Raw genomic sequence first — 17,141 nt, 5'->3', positions numbered from 1 at the left:
CTCTAAAGTAGAGAGGCGCAATGGGCCAGATTCAAGGACACAGACAACAATATTGTAAGGCCAAAATAAACTTTTAAAAGGCATCAGGGCACATGTGTAACATGTTTCAAAACAAGTCACAAACACCTCTGATATTCAAAGAATCTGTGCTACTTTTACCACTCTTAGTTCAGATTTGTCCTTTGAATAGGAAGGATCACTCAGTAGCCCATACTGACTTAACAAGCAAAATTAAAGTTAAGAAAGCCTCAAAAAGACAAGATCAGCTCCATGATCTTGCCTTTATTACAAGATCAACTACACTTTTTTTTTTTCCTCCTCCTCTTCTTTCCCCTGGCCCATTCAAACCTACCTCTCCTTCTTTGGAAGCCCAGCCAAGCAAAGAGTCAGACAAGGAGTGCACTTAAGGGATGCAGACATTTGCAAACCGGACCTGCCAGCCTATTCTTTATCACCACCCTCCCACTCCAGTCTGGCTGCCAGCCGGCGCTCCCTCCCAGATGGCCCTCTGTACCCTCAGACGGAGTTCGGCTTCGACTCACCATGACAGAGATATGAAGAATGTGCATCTGCTCCTCCACTATCTCCGAAGGCTCCTGGAGGGTGGGCGGAGTGACCCGAGACAGCTGCTCAGCACTGTTCATGGAGACGTGGAAATACAGGGTACCATTCTCCAGCCACTGCTGCTTCCAGTGCACCAAGGAAATATCAGCCACAGTTCCAGACATCTCTGCAGTGACAAATCACACAACTGAGAATTAGCCTTTTCCACCGTACACTCAGTTCAGGCAAAGGAGCGGCAATTACAACATTTGATTTTTACCCCTGGTATGTCTCTCATCTCTTTGGTCACATTAAACATTGCTTTTGGGCCTCTGCACATCAATTTCCCCTTACATAAGTAACAATTTTCTAGAAAAGAAGGACAACTGTAGTAGCAGAACATTGAACAAAGTGCCTTTAACCTCCTACACTTCTAGAAATGTGCCAGAAGCAGCTCTTCGAAGTTTGCAGTCGAGCCCCATAGTGGTTTCTGGTCAGCCCAAGGCAGAGACAGGACATCTKGTGTGAGAAAAGCCAGAACACAGGCTTCAGCATGTGCTCTGCCAGCTCTTATGAGGRAAATCATCCTCCAGTAGTAGCAAGCTACCATCAAGTCATCTTTAGCAAGGCTAGTCCTAACSCAGACTAACAAGCACAAGCAAGAGGTGGTAAACATGGAAAAGTCAAGTATCAGGCTRACAAATATCTCTGTAGCCTCTGCCCTGGAGATGTTAGTTTTATCCTCCATGTCCCACACAATGACAATTTATAATGCAAGCACCTTGGGAGATGGGATGGTGACATCCCAGTATTCCCATCCACAGCAGCATCCAACCCTGACCTACATTCTCAGCATCACACCTGAGTAATTAGTTGCTTGGACAAAATCCGGAGACCATAAGCAAATCCTAGATTTACAGCCACTCACACAGCCCAGAGCCAGAGCCCCCTCAGCCTCAGCTGCAGCTCCTAGCTTGGCCAGGCAGCACCAAGATGATGGACAGCTGTGAAGCTGTCAGCAAAGTTTTAAATGCATCTCTGCAAAGAACTGATTTGTCAGTCTGGCAGCCAAATCAAACCCAAAAAAAGAACACTAGGGCAAAATGATCCAAAATATTTCTCCTTCCACCACCTCTTTTTTCATGTTTGTTTTTCCATCTGCAATATAAGCAGTGCAAAACAAGTCAGGTTCACAGTGGAAGCCTCTTATTTACTGGGCCCAGGGCTTCTGCTGTCACCTACTTTATGAGAGCACCAAATTTGGTTCCCTTATGTTTGTAGAGAGAGTGACCTAGCAACTGACTGTAATGGATTGTGATATGCTTCATAATCTCTGACAAATGCTCTATTTTGCATAAGTATTTGTACTTTCTGTGGAGCAGCAGACGATGGATGCCCAGTGAGTGTCCTTGCTGAGGACACAGGGCCATTAGCTGTCCATCTCTGTGGGTGGACAGCTCTCTCCTTCAGTGGAGACACTTCAGCAGAAAATCAGGGTAATCCACCTCAAAACATCTTTAGTCTCTCAGGTATGGCTGCTCCAAGACAGCAGAATGTGCAAGTTTAGATCCTATTYGTACCAGGAAGGGATGACCCAGTTGATGCACATCGTGACTCCAAAGTACCACTCAATCGCTCAGTGCTGGGGTTGCCAGCTGAGGATTTTGACTATTCCTCTCTCCTGATCTCCAGCCCAAGCCTCTAATGAACAGAATTGGACTTCTGCACTCCAGTTGCACAAATCCAGCTGGACAAAAGCACATCCACTTCTAGCTCTGAGCAGAAGCTAGAAGAGAGAGTGTGGCTGAGGGTATCTTGAGAAGTTCTAGCATCTTTTAGACCCAGATCCTTTAAGGCACTTTGATGCCAGCTCACTAGCAGCAACACAGGCCAGCAGATTGGGYCCTTCCACTTCTGAGGAATGCCATCCCAGTCCCTTGTCCTACACCAACAACAGCTGTTGATTCTTCAGGAACAATTTTCCAAAGCCCTGCAAGCAACACATTCTTCAGTAGAAAAGATTACAACAGATACGACACCATGCTCTTCACAGAGATGTCCCCATCATGACTCTGGAGCACTCAGCAAAGGTCTGATCACACCTGCCACAGCTGGCAGCAGCCTGGCTGCGGGCATAGACAAGGTTAGGCCATTCCTGCCAGCTCCCTTATTTAGCACCTCACTAATTATGCTCTTGATATACGTGGGAGGACTTGCACTGCCACCTGAATCTCCTTCAGGGCTCTGCTCATTATCTCTGCTGGCCAGCAACTGAGCAGTCCTTGTTAGCCCCTATCTCTATGCATATCTAAGCATTCAAAATGAAAAAGAACAAAAACAGCTAAATAGCTCTTGACTGCACATGGAATCTGTACGAGTCCACCCTTGCACTCCTGAGAAGATGCATGAACTTGCTGTTGTGCCTCTGTCATTGCAATAACATCTCTAACAGCCCCTTCTCTGCTTTAATAAAAACAGCTGTTTCCTGAAGCAAATCAGTACAAAATGCACTGATTGCGCTCTTCACCCTGTAAATCAAGTCAACATCACAACTCATGCTCCAGGACAGGAGCCCGTGCATCACCTAGGGATCTTCCAAAATAAGTCTCGTGTCTCTCATCTCAAAAGAGGTTAAAACAGAGTTTTTTTGAAAGAGAAGAGCCCTTCCATGCCTAATAAGCCTAATTAGTACTATAAGGCTTTTTTTTTTTTTTTTTTTTTTCCCCTCCCCCTCTTCCCTTTCTCTTTTTCATCTGTGGAGAGAAGGGTGGAAGGAAGAGAAAGAGGCAGGGATGAGCGGGTAGAACAAAAATAATAATGACTTTAGGATAGACACTAAAAATGTCTTTTCTAGGGGCAATAGGCCAACATAAAACTCTAGTTATTCAGAGACATCCTAGAGCTGCTTAGAGATGTAGTCACCCATAGGAGTAGAAATCTACAATATTACACATACACCCCTTTGTAAGATCCTCCCAAGAATGCCCAAGAAAGCAGGTTACATTGGTTTGACATAGCAGAAACCCATTTTCTGGCAACATCATATATAAAAAAAAATTCTCCATTCTTTCCCCCCAAAGTTATTCCCTTTCACACACACACTTTTGCATAGAAAGTTTAAAAGCATCATGCAGACRTTTCTGGAAAGTTGGGAGAYATAGGCAATTTTTTGTGGACYTCAGCCTAGACTGAAGACAAGTCTATTTCATCCTGAAAAGCTGTCTTCCAAAAGTAGAAACTTCAATTTAACCATCATTTCACAATTCTAAACAAAGACAGCAGTGAGGTGATTTATGATGGAAGTTCACTTGCCAAGCCTGGGTGTCATTCACCATACATTTATAACCACCTGAAGGCTCTTCCTCCCAACACTTGCATTGCATGAAACCTGGTCATTACCACCCCCAGCACTGCAAGAACATCACACCCTCTCCATCAGATTTGCAGCCCAATAAAGAAATAAATAAAAAATGTCAAGCTCTGTTCACACAGACATGCTTTTGCAGCCCATCCCTTTAATACCCAAATACAGGAAAGCTTCCTGGCCTCAAATACTTGACACGAATATTACACTGCCTGTGTTTCACTGGACACGCATTGTCATTCTGCTATCTACACTGTAGTTACAGCAAACGATAGGCCGTCCATCAGGAAGAATGCAATAGTCTGCAGCAAGATTGCCTGTTATCAGAGCTTTCAAATGCTTTTGGAACAAATTAAGGGCATTCCTGCACCAAAACAGAATGAGATACAGTTAAGGTTTTAAATGGGCAGCAATGGAAAAGCACTTGTAGTCTATAGCTATTTAACATCACAGCATCTAGACGACAGGAAATTCTTAACAAGGGTTCAAATGCAGCACTAAATCCTGTCCTAAAGCAACAGCTGCAGCTCCTTGGATAAAATGCTAGGTAGAAGACAGACCCTTTGGCAAGCGACTGCTGCCACAGCCTCATCCTACCTGGCCCATCAGCAAGCACATGCCAGGAAGGGAAAGCAGGGGTCCTCCTGCACCAGTGCAGGKCTGTTACTTCTGCTTGCTGTGCCTGGCCATCCCTCTTCTCACCTATAGTGTCTAAAGCCAGAGGTGATCACACTTCTCTGCTTTAGCATGGAGAATCTCCCCCCAACAAAGCAAGGGGAGAGGTCTCCTCCCAGCCTTCTGCTCCAGCTCTTCACACCTGCCCCTCATCTCCCATTACGAGCATCAGCTGAGCCTGAAGAGCAGCACAGCTGCCCTCGAGCCCTCAAGTCAGACACTTCAGAGCTGCAGCAAATCAGCCTCTATCTCACTTTTCCTTCCATGCAATGCAGGATAGCAGCACATCCTTTGTCTGYAATGGGTCTCACTCTAGTTCCTCCCTCTTCCAGCAACCCCCACCTTGCCATGGTTGTGCACCCTCAGCCTTGCAATCTGCAGGCCTGGAAACCCTCCCTTTCAGGAAACACCATGGTACGTGCTCCTACCACCACAGAGAGGGATTTATAAGGTCAATAATAGTATTATACGATGCTTCCTACTCTTGTGTTGGAGATGATGCTAACTGCCCCAAGAGGGAGGCTGCTATACATCAGCAGAAGGTCTGAATTTARAAACAAAAGAGCAAAGAGTTTCTCTTTTTCTGCTCTGACTCTGGGTCCCATCAGACCGTAACGTTATATCTCCATCAGAAATTAAAATAGCAATAAAAACAAAACCCTTTGCTCTGGCTCAGACCCTGCACTGGGCTCAAGCCCAATCTGTCCAGGTTGTCTGTCCCAGGTAAGGTCAGGGGAGGTAGGAGGACAGTGGAGATGTACCACAGTAAGACCCCTTCCAGTTGACTTTGTAATTCCATTTTCTCTTCACTATTTCTACAATCCTCACATATAAACATTTCACTGAAGTCTTCAACTCATATTACAATCAAACTTAAAAGCAAAAGGGCCTAAATGCATTTGGTTGGGAACCAAGGCGATTCCCATAAAAGCAGATTATGCTGACATGATGAATATAAAATGAAACAGCAGATATTAAAGTTGGAGAATCGTTACTTCATGCCTTCCGGCTCCTGTCCGCTCTACCTACCTTCTTTTCCTCCCTTTCTCCCCACTCCCCCCCCCCTCTATTTTTTTTAACCGAAAGCTGAAAGAAAACAGAGATAGCCTTTTCACCTCTGCCTTCTCCCGGGCAGGCTGCCAGGCTGGAAATATTCAATAGCCTCATCCCTCCCAGACCATGTGCAATGCCCGAATGTTCTTCAGTTATTCGGGAGGTTACAGCCCTGCATTATCTGCCRTGACTTTTCACAAAGAATGCTTTGTATTTAATTGGCTTGTTCTTGCTAATCTACCATGCTTATTGTACCTTTATTTAATTCTTGGAGGTCATTATTTAAAAAGGCATTTTGCTTGTGGCAGTTCATCTCTGCACGGTTGCCCCCTTTCCAAATAATCAAACACTCCTTGTGCTTCCCCTTCTCTCTGCTCCCTACTTCTGCTCAGATCATCAGTCCTGTCAGATATCGTTACAAAAATGATCAAATCCTKGGTGTGATGGGTGAGGACCCTGTGGGTAATTTGCAGTACACGAATTCAGGGTTCCTCCTACCTCTTTGCTCACCACCTATCCAATACCAGCAGGACCAGAACCCTCTAGATAGATTTTATCAGCTCACCTGCATGGCTCCCCATCTTAATCTGGCAGCAGCAGAAAAGCTGCAGAGCTATTTAGTGATTTTATTTCCTTTTACAGCAGGCTCAGAAACAYGATCTGATGTTATGCAGGCTGGTACCAAGGATAGCAGCATCAGCTGCTTCATCATCTTCTTGCCCATGCCTCATCTCTAACCCTGCAACACCATTTCTCCTGCTATTAGCTCAGGGGCTCTTCTGAGCTAATGTTCTCCAGAGGCGCCAACCTCCGCTGAATTGTTAGTTTATAGATTCCTCAGTGCTAGCTACCACTTATGCTAATAAACCAAAATTATGCACAAAGTCATAAACAGAGAGCTCTCCCCAGTGCCCTTGCCAGTAGTGGATTGCTCCCTATGGAATAGATTATAGCACTCTGCTCAGACTGGTTCCAGAATTACTCAAGTAATGGGGCTTCCCCCATGCTCCCCAGGGGACTCTTCTGAGTAAAACAGACCCTAGCTGTTCCTAGGATTTAGGCCTTGTGTTGGTGATCTTTTTTTAATCCCAATCATTATCTTACACTTTTTTYCTCCCTTTCCCTCTGCTCAGTTTTAACATGTTCCTTCTAAATCAATCCTCCTGCTTCCCCTTCCCACAGTGCTCCCTTGGGCAATACATGAATGCAGCTGTGTATCATAAAAAGTCAGAGAACCTCAGAAGTTTAAGAAGGGGGAAAAAAAAGATGACAAGGTCCCTCTCATCACATCTTCTCAAAGTAACTATGTTTGTGGAGCGTGAACTCATGTTTGCCAGCTATACACAGTGCCCGTCGGAAACAGCACATCTCAGCGCTCGCCTTGAGGGGAGAATTGTTAGGACACCTGGAAGAAAGCTTCAGTGAGCCTTGGTTTTGAGATCACCCGTAGGGCACTCTCCCAGTAGATAAACAGGCTTGAGCACTTTGCATCTTAGTTGCTTTGCTACATCACATATGTGATGTACACGTATCACATACATGACGTTGGACAAACAAAGCGCTGGGAATCCCAACACAAGATGGGATGGACAGTGCCAAGGGTTTGGCTAGTGGGATGTCTTCAGGCTTTGTTTAAACCACCTGCAAGGGCAATAGTGAAAACCAAGCTCTTCTAGGCTCTAAGATAATGCCCAGGCCACCTAGGACATCACAGACACAACAAGAACCCAGCTGCCATTGAAAGATTCCCAACCATCAGAGCAATGCAACTGAAGGCTAGAGYTCAGCTTTTCCAAGCTGAAAGGAATCCAAGAAATGATAATGTCTCTTCAGACAGACGGCTGTCTGGCTCTCCTTAGGGCCAGGCTGCTTCGTCCTGCACTAAAGCTCGGCTGCTGAGTGCTCCAAAATCGGCTGTGTACAGCACATCTTCACAGTCRGCAAGCAACAGAGACATAGGAAACAGGAACTAGATGCAAACTTCCACAGGGAATGTTGCAATCTTCCATCACAGCAGAAGCGATAAACTCTCTTTTATTAAAGCCCAGAGAGACTGATTAGATCCTTCCCTCTCCCCCATTACACACAGTGACAGTCATCGGCAAATTCTGGCTGTAGCAGCTTCCAGAAGAGCCACAAGCATCATTGTAGACCTTGTTACAATCACTCTAGTGATAGGTCTGGATTAAGTTTTAATCTCCTCATTTTTTTTGCCAAGACCCACACACGTTCAGCCACACTTTCCAAGGACAAAGATGCACATGGTCAGCACAGCAGAGCATAGCTGAATGCGTGTCCCTGCAATGCCATGCGAGGGATGTGCTTAGCAAGAGGCAAGGAGCAGTGGGAGAGCAGCCCCAGGGCAGAGCAAGCACTCCACTCCTCCAAGAACTRCAAAGTCAATACCAGTGCTCCATCCACATCAAAGGCAGGTGATAGACCTAACATCAGCTCCATCACCACTACTAGAAAGCAATATGCATTTGTGCAGCTCCAGAGCTTCTGTCCTATGCAGCCACCACAACATTGCACGTGTAGAAAATCCATGATGAAAATGTGTTATTCCCACCTTCACAGGAACTTGGCTACAAATCCTTCCCGAGACTTTCTGAAAACACTCAGGATGATCTTGCCTATGTTCTCTGTGCAGACACAACTGTCACACTGAAGTATCAGATAGCCCAAAACAGTGAGGATCCACAAAACAGCTGGTTAGCTCAGCTGCTAGTAGTTTTAAGTCAGGCAGCAGAACCCATTTTGGACCTCCAGTTTGCAGGGCCAGAGGCTGCAGTAGGGTGATAAAGACGGACAAAGACCGTGCAGAAGCACCAGCATAGGGAGGGCTCGTTGCAAAAGTTGTTCATCAYTGAGCTAGAATAATTGTGCAGTGAACCAGCTATTCCAAGGCTGTCCCAGAGCGATTGCTAGTGGACAGCATGACTGCACTTCAGCACAGTGGTTCTTTAACACACGACTAACACGAATCCTTATTTCACTGCCCAACTTTCCTACTCAACTCCAGCCTTTCTGAGACAGCCTGAGCAATCCACCTTGGCCTTACAACCAGCTAACACTGGGCATTGAAAACGCAATCAGAAGAGATGGATTTTTCCCTTCCTCCCTTCAAGCTTACTCATAAGCTCACATTTTTGACAGATGTAATTATCAAGAAATGCAGCAAGAGGTCAGCAGATCACCTCATCACACATACAGAGGCTGAGATCAGGGAGATGATGACATGGGGTGAGCAAGGAGGACAGATAGACCTTTCCATGTGTCACCCCCAGCAAATGCTTCAATATAATTGGAGGGTTGGGTTGCTCCAATCAGTATCYCATACTCCTTGCTCTGGAGCCATCTCCACAGTTCCAAATTCCTTTAGACTTTCTAATCCAAAAGTCTTTTGGACCCTTATATAMGCCAGTGAGCAGTGCTGGCATATCAGTATCTGCTCACAGATCATAATCTGCTTCTCTGCACTTTAAAGAAGCTCAGCACATGTTGCATGTTCTTGTGTCTGCTTTGATTGCAATTCAGTCTCTAGTACATTACCCTTATTTATAATGCCAGGGCTTTAGCACAGTGCCTCAGGCGGTCTGAAATTATTACAGGGCCCTTTTGACTTTCAGTTCTGTTCCATTCAATTCCATTATTATTTGTCAGCAGAGACACTCATTGACCAACAGTGGAAGCCAAATGCACGCAGGCGGGCAGCATTGCTGTGTGTTAAACCAACCTTATTAAAATCACTCTCAGACAGTGCAATACAATGGGTCATCTCTGTTCAAATGCAAAATGCCAGCACTGGAATAGCAGGTGGCACAGTGTTCCTGGGCACAGCTTTCTCAGAGAGCCAAGCCATACCTCCATTGTGAGCAGCAACGCAGGGTGCAAGCCTAGGGCCCCAAAATGGTGCTTGGGAGTGATTCACACCACTGAGTTGGGCCTGGATTAGCCACAGCCACTCAACACTGTGTTCCCACTGCACCTACCCACCAACAGTTTGGATTATGTAGCCATCACCCCAAAGAGGAGAAAAGTGACATTGCAAACTGTTTTGTTGAGTCCCAAGGAACACTGCAACACTCTTCTGTTCTCCACTTTTTCCAGATGCTCAAAAGCAAAGTGAGACATAGCTGAGAAATGGAGGGGGGAAAGACTATCTGAAAGGCACAAGAACCATTTTTTGTTAGTCTAACTATTAATCCCATTTAAAGAAACCAGGGCACATCTCTTGGATTAGCAGGCTTTTCTGCTGACAGAAGGTACACAACAATGCCAGGAATGGCCCCTGGCTGTTTGAAGGACACTGAAGAGGCTGGACTAAATCGTGCTGCAGACGGTGATCAGAGCAGCACAGAGGCTGGCGAGCAAGCTGCGAGCTCCACACAAGGATTATGCGAAAGACTGTTTCATCAGTGCATGATAGACGTGATGTGTTAATTAAGACTGAACTTTCACTAATAACAGCCTTCACATGAAGAGAGGAACGTGAATGAGAACCTTGGATGAACAGGAACAGTACACGCAGCCTAACATTTGCAACCGGAGCACAGAGCCCCAAGCAGGCAGTGCGCACTAGCAAACAAGGACAACGATGAATGGAGTTTGCCTCTATTTTATTCCATGTCCCAAAAGAGTCACTTGGCTATTAAGTCCCACCCAACAAGCCAGCATCGCTCCTCCTTTTCTTTCAACACAGACATTTGTGGTGAACCTGGGAAAGTCTTCACCCAGACAGACAGCAGCACCTCAAACGCAGAAGCCCAATGAGTCATTACCACGTTAAATACTGCTTGTGTAAAAAAAAGACATTCAACCTGGGGAAAACTAGTCCTGCGCCTCCTCCCAGGCCAGGTGGCAACTACCACCCTTCCTTGGGCTTCACATATCTGCAAGAGACAAGAGCTGGGAACACAGCATGGCCAGGTCGGCAGCAGCAGGCACAGATCACACCTTCTTCTCCCCTGCAAACGGTGCCTGGGTTGAAGGGCCACATAACCTGCCCGGGTGACTTGCAGAGTGTGCAGAACCTTCACAGCATCCACAGCTCTGCTCAATGCACACAGGGGAGCAAGCAAGATAGGGAAGTTACTGCACTGCACACAGGGGGCAAGCATTGCTCAGAGCTTGATTAGAACTGGCCAAGTGCTCTACAACCACTATGCATTTTAAAATATCTCTCTTTGGGAAACATATCTCAGAAAATGATAAGGTAGCTGATAGCTCAGGGCACTGTTCAAACTGTGAAGCAGAGTAAATTTTTCTAGAGCAGCTCCTCCAAGGAGCTCCYATCGCAATAAGCTAATGAGAGCTGCAGCAGCCTGGGGCGAGGAATAGCAGAGCTTCCCCCACTCATCTGGGGCAGGATGTGGAGGAACAGGAGTAAATGGGGAGGAGAGAGAAGTTTTGACTACTTTTAAGAGACACAAACGCTAGGACAGTGCGTCCTCCAGAGACACAGAAGTCCTTTTCCAGGGAAGATACATCAGTACAAAAGAGAAGTACATACAGTAGATGGGAAACAAGGGAAGTGGGCTACATGGCAGGAGGTCAGGGATTTGGGGGAAAAAATTGCAGTGGAGAACATAGACTCTTCTGTCTCAGCATCAGCTGGAGCACCAAGTGCATGGTGGCATTGCAGGTTGAGCAGCCTAGAAAAGTCTGGTCTTACCTTCACTCAGAAAGGAAAGAAAGAAAAAAAAAACTGTCATTAATAAGAAGCCCCTTTATTAACATGAATCTCTCCCTTGTTGTCAAAGCAGACACACACTTTTGTTATAAAGGATTAGACATTTTGAGTCCTTGCTCCCTGGAAAGTCTCCAATTCCCCAAAGTCTCTCAGGTACCAAACATTCTCGTCAAAGTACAAGGGCTCTGTAGCGGCTACTAGCAAAACTCAAGCAAATTCTTGGAGAGCTGGAATATCCAGAAAAAAAAAAAAACAATTTTCATTTTAAAAGTGCACAATGACAGCTTAACCCAGGACTGACCTGCACAGTTGTTTTATTTCGCCTAGCATCGGGATGGATGTCACTAGCCCTAGACACGTCAGTGACCTGCTATTGCTCAAGGAACACCAGGATTCTGCATCATGCCCAAAAGCGACATCCACCTGATGCAACCTTGGGCTGCAGGACCCTCTCCTGCTCCCGCACTGGGGAAGGCACCTGGGCAGCCTGAAAAGCTTCAGCCGAAGAGCAAAGCGAGCAGACTGACAGGAGCAGAAGGGGTTTCAGGAGCAGAGCTGTGAGCATCACCTCTGCTCCGGGAGTGACTTGCGCTGAAATGAACTGGACTCAGAGCAGCTGATCTGAGATCAAAGCGGAGCTGCTGGAGGGCTGAGGAAGTAGCATCATAGGACCACACGACACTGGAATCCAGAAAAATAACAGCAAACATGAATCTGTTACGACTGCCCAGAGCCCAGGGGCAAGATAATTGCTCCCCGTTTATAGGTGGGTAAACCAAAACGAAGGCTCGGCCATTTGTCAGAGATTAAAAGTGACTAAGTGGCAGAGAAATTTCCAGCCTGAAGCAGCAACGTTCTCAGAAATGACATTACCAGTACCCAGGTATGGCACAAGAGCAGCCCCTCTTTTTAACAGCAAATTACCCAGGAACATTGCCCTTCTCTCACAACTAGTGCTTTGCCTCCAGCCACCCCATCCCTGTCCCCATGCCGTACCGAGCACTAAGCCTAGGCTGGGCTTGGCTTCTCAGACCATCCCAGCTGCTCCCTGGGCTCCAGGGAACCGTTTCCACCAAGAGGCTTCATAAATAACCCATCTGCTCAGCAGTGACTGGGAAGCCTTCCACCAGCCTCAATCCCTGCAGAGACACRTGGCTCTGCAATCCCCATCAGTAGAGACACTCCATGACACTATTTGCCTCTTCCTTTTGCCTTGTCAAGTTAACATCTTCTCCAATCCTCCTCCTTATCAACAGCAGATCTGGTCTCTCCATCAGTCCAGGGTTTTTACATACAAAAACAGCAGGATTTCACATTAACATGGGTTTTGTTTGTTTTAGGGTTTTTTTTTTTTTATTTGTTCTGATTTTTCGTGTGATCTTTTTTGTTTGTTTTTTAAAGGTCTGTATTTGCTGTCACAACATTCAGAACACTGAGAGTTTGGGGAAAATGCACAGCAGCTGCTCCAAAAGGGCTACCTGTATCCACAAAGAAAAACTGCAGAGCATTTCCACCCTTGATTGAATACACAAGGGTCATGAGAGAGGTAGAGGGGGATGAAACCTTGCAGCCTCATTAGAAGGAAGGAATCTGCTTCTGCAAATAATAATTGATTTCTAAATTTATCCCCTAATTAAATAGGTTCCCTGGATGAATTTGTATGTAGGAGGCAAGGTGATGATTTGGATCCTGGCTTCCTAAGGGAATGTATCAACACATGTTTGCAAATTGCCTGTCTCCCAGATTCAAAAGATAGGGTGATCATCTCCCCACGCTTGCACACCCCTAGTAGACAACCCCCTGCTACCTGGAGCTTGCAATGAGCCAAGCCWAGCTTTCATCTCCTGCAGGAGTTATCAGAGCCGTGGGAAGGGCATTTGCTGTGTTCCAACCCAGAGGGGCTTCTCTCATGGACCGGAGCAAGGGACCTGTCACAACAAGAGAGCACAACCTGCACCCTGCTGAAGGGGGAGACCAGCCAGGGTCTTTTTTGTCCGAGAGCAGGCATCCAGCTACGGCAGAACYAGAACTGCACTGCTTAAACTCTGCACATGGCAACAGAGAGGATGAGAAATATTATCTCCAAAACAAGCTCTTGTTTCTTACACCAGTTCCACAGCTGTTCCTGCTTTGATTTTTTCCTAAAGACACCATCAGTTAATAAAACCTCAAGAGGCAGACTCTGGGATAAAACCAAGCTACAAGCTCGGCAAAAATTAAACACATCTATCATTCTTCTGYGGAAAGCTCTGTTTGGAAACCAGGGAGTCCTGATGGGCTCTGATGGCCATTGAAGGACTTTGGATGCAGGAACACCAGTTTCGCTCAAAGATGTGATGCTGCAAGAGCACCRCCGCATGAAGCCCTTGCCAAGTAACTCCTGCAGCTCAGGGTGGCTCTGATGGCCCCTTCGGCTGGGAACCAGGGACACCACACCAGGGTAGGCTGAAAAACACAACTTGCAAATCCAGTCCTTTCACGCTGCCATGCCTAACACCCCAGAGAGTGCCACGACTTCCTATGGCCTGAAGCTTCCCAACAGGAGCCAGAGCTGCCCACTGCTGTCACGGTAGCACAGTGGGTCTAGTGGGCAGCACAGTACTCTGTCACCATCTGTCTCCTYGGTTCTTCTCCTGGTAGAACAGCTTATGCAAGCACTGTGCTGAGTGATGGATAAAGACATGGTCCCTGTTAATTACAAGGGAGTTAATTAACATGTCCACGTAGGCATTGCATGACATTCTCCGTCCTCAGCATTATGGCTGTAAATTGCTCAGGGATGTTGTGCACTCGCATTCGTCCTCCTCTTTAGCTCGAGCAGGCAGCTGCTSTGCCTTTCTGCCCCGAACACTCTTCCAGAGCCTGGAGATACCCACGGCTAATGAACACGGGGCCCGTGGCCTGCCTATCTGTAGGCAGGACAAGCCAGGTACCACCCAGAGCTGACTCCAAACTGCCCCCAGCCCCATTAGGAGAGAGGCACTTGCCTACATTTTTACAGTATCTGGTAGAAATGGTAACACATTCATCTCTTCTTCCTCCTTCCTCCCTGCCACCTTTCCACCAACTGGCATCACGGAAAAGCTGCTCCCACAGAGGTCTAAGGGACTTTACCACGATTTCAAAGATTATCCTGCTCTGTGATAGAATAAAACAGACTGTTAGGAACTTTCTGTGTGATGGGAGAGGAAAAATAACTTCTCTATCATTTTCTGAAACAGAATAAATTTAGGTCACAACCAAGAGATGAAAGACAAGTATCCRGCATAACCCGTCCAAGTCCAAGGTTATCTGCCTTTCCAGGGAAGCTACAGCACTGATGGACACTTACCCAATGGTCACACATTCTTATTTGAAGAAGTGCCAAAGATAGAACTCCTTCCCCCCTGCCTCAAAAAAAAAATTCAAAAGTAGAGCATCTCCATGGTACTTTGAGTTTCTCAACATTTGTAGATGAAAACTATCTTGTTGAGAGAATTCTCAATCAAAACCCACTACCACAGAAGGAGTTAGGGCCCTAACCTACTTCTGTACTCAAAAATAAAAATCCATTAGGTGGCTAAATACTTTTAGAAACTCTGTCCCTTCATCTCTCCACTTTGGTACTCCATCTGTAGCAGAGCACCCTCCTTTGTAAATTGCCTCCGAGAGCCTCAGATCTCTTCTAAAAGAAAACAGTATTATTCACAAGATTAAAAAAAGAAAAAGAAAAAAAAATGCAAGAAAGGTAATTAGACCTCACATAGAAGAGTCTTCAATACACAGCATGTAAATGAAGCCTGATTTTCAGATGGTAATGCTAAAACTCACATAGCATCACACGACTYTCTCTTCCAAAAATGCCTTTAAAAATGTTCAAGGTGAGCAAAATAAAAGTAAAGAAAACTCTGTTAGGCACCACAGCAAATTCACAATCTAGCTCTCCACCACTTACCAACTTGAGCACATTAAAACTCTGTTAAAAGCAAAGGATGATGAGTCCTTGAGGCCCTGCTCCCCAAGGATGCATGCGCATAAAGCAAGGAAAGTGTGTGGTTATTAGAGTTTAGCTTTATTGTTTTCATAAAACACACTGAAGATTGTGTTTATGATTCTGGAGAAAATGAAAACCCCTCTCCAATTGTTAAAATAATGAACACAAGATACTCCAGTGACTTCTAAACAATCAAACACTTTGGTCTTACATAGCACCCTCTGCTTAAATTTCCAAAAGTCTTTACAAGAATGAAAATAAGTCTTGTTTGGTGGCAGATAAAACCAATATTCCACTGAATAGCCAAAGGAAGAATAGTTTAAGCAGTCACTGCATGAGTCTAAATTACAAAGAGCAGGAATCAAGCCATTCAACTTGCTGCAGAATTGCCTAAGAGCCAGTTTTACCAGTTTTCACTAACACATGGGCTTCCAAATGATCAAATCTCTTTGGAATTAGAGCCTCGAGCAGCACAGTCATTTAAGCATGCCCAAAACCCAACACATCTTCCCTTTCGTGTTCTCTGTGGCCTTGGACACAGATTTCCCATGGGATCTCGAGTCAGGCACTTCAGCTCACTAGCTCCCTGCACACGGCCCCCATGGCCCCAACCCTTTGTCATCTCCCACACACAAGCTCATGAAGCTCTCAGATTGTCATTTCTTTACTCCATGCCCTACAAACAGCAGGGGCTGAAATGGGGAACAAAGTCGTCCCTGCTCTTTGACCAYCAGACCAGGAGTGAAGCTTAGGGGAGGAGAGGGATTGATTGCTTCTTGAAGCCAAAGTCTTCCTCCTCCTCCCAGCTCTCCCAGACTCCTAGCAGTGCCCAGTTGTGCTAGGCAGTCAAGGCCTGTTGCATCTTTTACTGCATCTTCATCCTTGCTTGCATCTTCTCCAATATGGCTCTCATGGCTTCAAAGGGCTTTTGCCTGCCCCATGTCCCTACTATTCCTAAGTGCTTCTGCAGTGGGCTCTGAGAAGACAACCATAACAATAACAGCACCCCAGCCTTATAAACCACACTGCTCAAGGGATCCTGTGGTCTCCATCACACCTCCTGCTCCACCCCCACTCTGGGAGAAGGAGGAACTAAAGTGTTTCCCGCTCCTCCTGCCTTTAACTGCAACAGAGACTCCATGGGGCTATGAATTATTGAATGGAGCTGTCTCTTCTATTTAGCAACATGAAGAAGGCACAGAAACACAGCCCTACCACACATTGTGTCCTCAGGACACAGGAAGGGAAGGGAGGGAAGCTCTTCGCATAGTGACTCCCTCCCCACCCCCACATCCCTACCCAAAAACCCAGGCTGATCCCTGGATCAGGGCTTTCCAACCCCATCCCACTGCTGACCTGCACAGGCAGACCTGGCAGAAGCAGCTCTTTCTTGAGAGCTCCTGCACAGCTTGGGTATAGAAAACATAAAAACGCAGCGAGGGTGGAGATGCTGAGAAGGTGGTGGCAGAGTCTGGCATTCAGTCTTGCACATGCTTTCTGGAAGGTATTATTGCCAGCTTTAAACCGAGCTATTAGTACGAGCCTTTGGGGCTTGTAATAAAAACAGAGGTTTTTCTTTTTTTTTTCCCCAGCGCCAAGCTAGATAGGAAATGTCTGAAAATTAAAGCAGCAGCCTTAAAAAGAGATTCCAATTCTACTATTCCTTTCACATACATTTATCTGCAGGATCCGCAGTGATCCGCAGAGATCAGCTCCAAGACCAATGTGTCTTCACCTTGAACACGGACACTTTCTGCCCTACGGACTGTGCTGATGACGATGCCTGTAGGACACCAGAAACCTGTGCTGTCGTCTCTACGGATGGAGCATAAAGCCTAAGC

General features: G+C 46.2%; 1 protein-coding gene across 1 annotated transcript in view; it reads right to left on the bottom strand.

Annotated features, from left to right (window-relative positions):
• The window catches only part of LOC112956099 (astrotactin-2-like), a gene marked incomplete at its 5' end in the record, with an annotated part of 68,406 nt that overhangs the window by 13,405 nt on the left and 37,860 nt on the right, over positions 1 to 17,141 (bottom strand). The window contains one exon of the mRNA XM_026049606.1: positions 543 to 730. Within this exon, the coding sequence (XP_025905391.1) occupies positions 543 to 730 (188 nt within the window). The remainder of the gene's footprint in view (positions 1 to 542; positions 731 to 17,141) is intronic.

Source organism: Nothoprocta perdicaria, unplaced genomic scaffold, assembly GCF_003342845.1.
Source record: "Nothoprocta perdicaria isolate Ctin4 unplaced genomic scaffold, notPer1 scaffold_6, whole genome shotgun sequence".
In the NCBI taxonomy this organism is placed as follows: Eukaryota; Metazoa; Chordata; class Aves; order Tinamiformes; family Tinamidae; genus Nothoprocta; species Nothoprocta perdicaria.
The sequence above is the reverse complement of the archived record's forward strand: the minus strand, read 5'-3'. Positions and strand labels throughout refer to the sequence as shown.